This window comes from Pinus tabuliformis, chromosome Q (assembly GCF_031772625.1).
Source record: "Pinus tabuliformis cultivar Carrire ecotype Pingquan chromosome Q, CPIR1, whole genome shotgun sequence".
Classification (NCBI taxonomy): Eukaryota; Viridiplantae; Streptophyta; class Pinopsida; order Pinales; family Pinaceae; genus Pinus; species Pinus tabuliformis.
This window is the reverse complement of record NC_142296.1, coordinates 47203000-47205989: the sequence shown is the minus strand read 5'-3', so window position 1 is coordinate 47205989 and position 2990 is coordinate 47203000. Positions and strand designations below refer to the sequence as shown.

The 2990-nt window shown below is 39.6% G+C and overlaps 1 protein-coding gene across 1 annotated transcript; it reads right to left on the bottom strand.

The window, feature by feature from the left end:
• Positions 1–1195: 1195 nt before the first annotated feature.
• LOC149218230 (putative calcium-binding protein CML10) lies at positions 1196–2312 on the bottom strand. The gene has a single exon (XM_089382364.1). It carries the CDS (start codon positions 2181–2183, stop codon positions 1503–1505), a length of 681 nt encoding a protein of 226 aa, XP_089238490.1. The 5' UTR covers positions 2184–2312; the 3' UTR covers positions 1196–1502.
• Between the last annotated feature and the right edge of the window lie 678 nt (positions 2313–2990).

Here is a 2990-nt window from a genome sequence, read left to right as displayed (position 1 = left end):
TCAGCAAGATGTACCAGGAAGGTTGGATAGCCAATTTCAGTCACACTTTATCCCGGAGCATTTCGACCTAGACCCCATGGCTGCTGGTTAGCTCTCTGCGGAGTCAGTTCCCTAACACACTCTGGTCAAGGTTCTGTTTTCACTGCATGATCAGGCAGAATGGGCGGTTAATCGAGCACAACAATTGGCTTTCTCCCTCTTTCGTTTTTGGGCTAGAAATCCCGGCCCCTACCGATTTTCCAGCGATCGCACATCTGTAAAGCGGAAAGTAGTATTGCAGTTTTGGGAGTGATCCCATAGAGATCTCAACACATGGCAAGGAGGCAGTTTCGGAAACCACCCTTCATTGCAAGTTAATGTTTGGTCATGTAAGGTGGCGCGATATGGCGTCTGGCCATTGGATCCGACTTCTTGGATGGACGGTTGGGATCGTCCACACTGTTTAGTGGGGCCCGATGGGGGTGGTCGGGGGTGACTGTTGTTGTTGTTCGGACATGGGGGAATGGTTTGTCCAGTTCGGCCTTTTGGTTAGGTTTTTTTTGCAGCCCTTCGAAGGTTTTGCCATGGGTTTTAAGTTTTCTGGTGTTAGATGGAGGGTCTTAGGCTTGGACAGGATCACTTGTTCTCTTGTGTTTGTATAATTGATAGGTTTTGTAAACTATGTAACTAATCTTTTGATTTAAAGAAATAGAGGGTTCGGCTCTTGCTTCAGCAAAAAAAGAAAAGTTGTCCTACCTATGTGACACTAAGAAGATTGAAAATGCAAAACACTTTCTCTTAAATTTCCTATTTTCTACTCACATTTTATTTAATTTTCAAAATATTTGCCACAATAGAACCTTCTTGTTAATTTTCAAAATATTTACCACAATACCAACTTTTTTGACCTTGTAAGTAAGCAAAACTCCTCACACCTATTTTAGAACATAGAAATAAAATATTAAAAAAGTATGATTAACATTTTGCTTTATATCCATTAAACCATATAAATTTTAATAAATGTTATATATATATAAAATAAATTTAATTTAAAATTACAAAAATATTGATTAAAAATAAATACGGGTAAGATTCTAAAATATTCAGTGACAAAATGTTCCATGAAAATAGATCTCATAATTAATTTTATAAATCACACACCAAACAAACACAAAATATAAAAAGTTCAAAACACATTAAATGTGATACAAAAGGATATAAACTCAAAACTTACCATAGACAAGACAATCCAAACTATGTCATGGGAAGTTGAATTTAAGAACAAAGAGTTTTATCTCCCATTAATGAGTTTTACAAGAGAAGATATCTAACAATATCATACTCAGTAATTGAAACTGTTTGGGTCGTTGGGAATTTGCCAAAGAGGATGGCATGCATACAAAGGAATTACATTGAACAGGAAGGTTGATTGACCGATGAACTGTCGTAGTAAGTAAAGTAGTCTTGAGAAATGCAATATTTACATTTGACTATTTCTCTGGCCCTTTCCCGCAGCGCCTTACCTAAACAGACGAAGATGAAGTTATCATCATTGTCAGAAATTCATCAAAGCTCACATATCCATCTCTATTAGAGTCGACTTCTGCAATCATATTACGACAATCCTCCAGAGATGAAGAGTGTCCCAGGCTCTTGAATACCCTCAGCAGCTCATCGGGGGAGATGCCTCCATTGCCGTCGAAATCGAAGACGCCGAAAGCGCTCTCCATGTCGTCGAGGCTGGGCGCCTCGTCGACACTGAAGGTGTTCATCGCCGCAAAATTTGACAAGTTTATGAAACCGTCGCCGTCGGAATCGGCCATGCTTACCATCAGCTGCAGCTCGTCGTCGGTGGCAGGACAGCCCAGGGATCTCATCAACGTGCCCAACTCCGACAACGAGAGCTTACCCTCGCCATTGCCGTCGAATTTCTGGAACACGGCCTCCAGCTCCCCTGCGGTGGTCGGAAGGCCACGGCGGTGGCTGCGGCGGCGTGAAGATGGCTTGCCGCTGTCGACGTCGATTTCGTTGCCTTTGGAGGATGTCCGACTCTGCCGTCGCCTCCATGAAGGAGTCGACTCCTCTGTCGCCTGCGCGCCGCTGCTTCTTCTTGTGGAGGAGGACTTGAAAAGACGCGGCTGTGAGCAATTTGCAGATGTGACGCCTCCCGTTATGCAATTAATTACAAGCTGCGGGAAATACATTATTATCAAATTATTGCAAGGCACTGCAAATATATCCAATATTAGGTCTGCAACTTCAGATCATAAAATGCAAAGCAGCCAAAACCAAGGTAAGGTCTAAGCTTCTGATGGATCAATATATAATTTCCATGAAGCTTCCCCTTAATTTAATAAATTAGATTGGAGATACATGAAAACGGATGGGCCAAAATTCGTGAATTGTAAATACGAATGATACACGGCCTTTAACCCTACGAAGGTCACCAGGAAACTTCCGATATAATAATCAATTCCCACCCCGCCCGCATTTTGTACGGCTGCTACACACACATATATATATTATTTAGAGTGAATGAGGTGATTGCATGATTTCCATTGTTTTATGTTGTCTGATGTCGTAGAACGCACGCTGTTTTTTTTCTCTTCACCGACATTCTCGGGTGATGCAAATTGTTTTGTTTGTATTTTATAATTTAAACGCACCTGCTCTCTTAGACTTACTTTATAGGAATAGTGATTATTTTATTAATACTCGCTTATTGTAAGTTTATGTCATTTATATACAAAACTTTTATATTTTATATGCTTAGATTTTAAGTGACGATAATTTAATTAAAAATAATAATGGGTTAGGTGATATAAAGTTTAGCGGATAAGGGTTGTTTCAGTTGAATTTTATATAAATAAATTTCATCAAGTAGATTGGTGAACTTGATATGTACCAAGTAGATTTGTAATCGATGGTGGAATGTGATGCTTTTTAGTTTCTAATTGAGTGAAGTTGAAAGCAGTTTATTATTGAATGCGATTTATTTCTGCAAATAAAAA

Bases quoted from the DNA above. Each gene is read 5' to 3' on its own strand.
- LOC149218230 (XM_089382364.1), bottom strand. From the start codon at position 2,183: ATGTATTTCCCGCAGCTTGTAATTAATTGCATAACGGGAGGCGTCACA.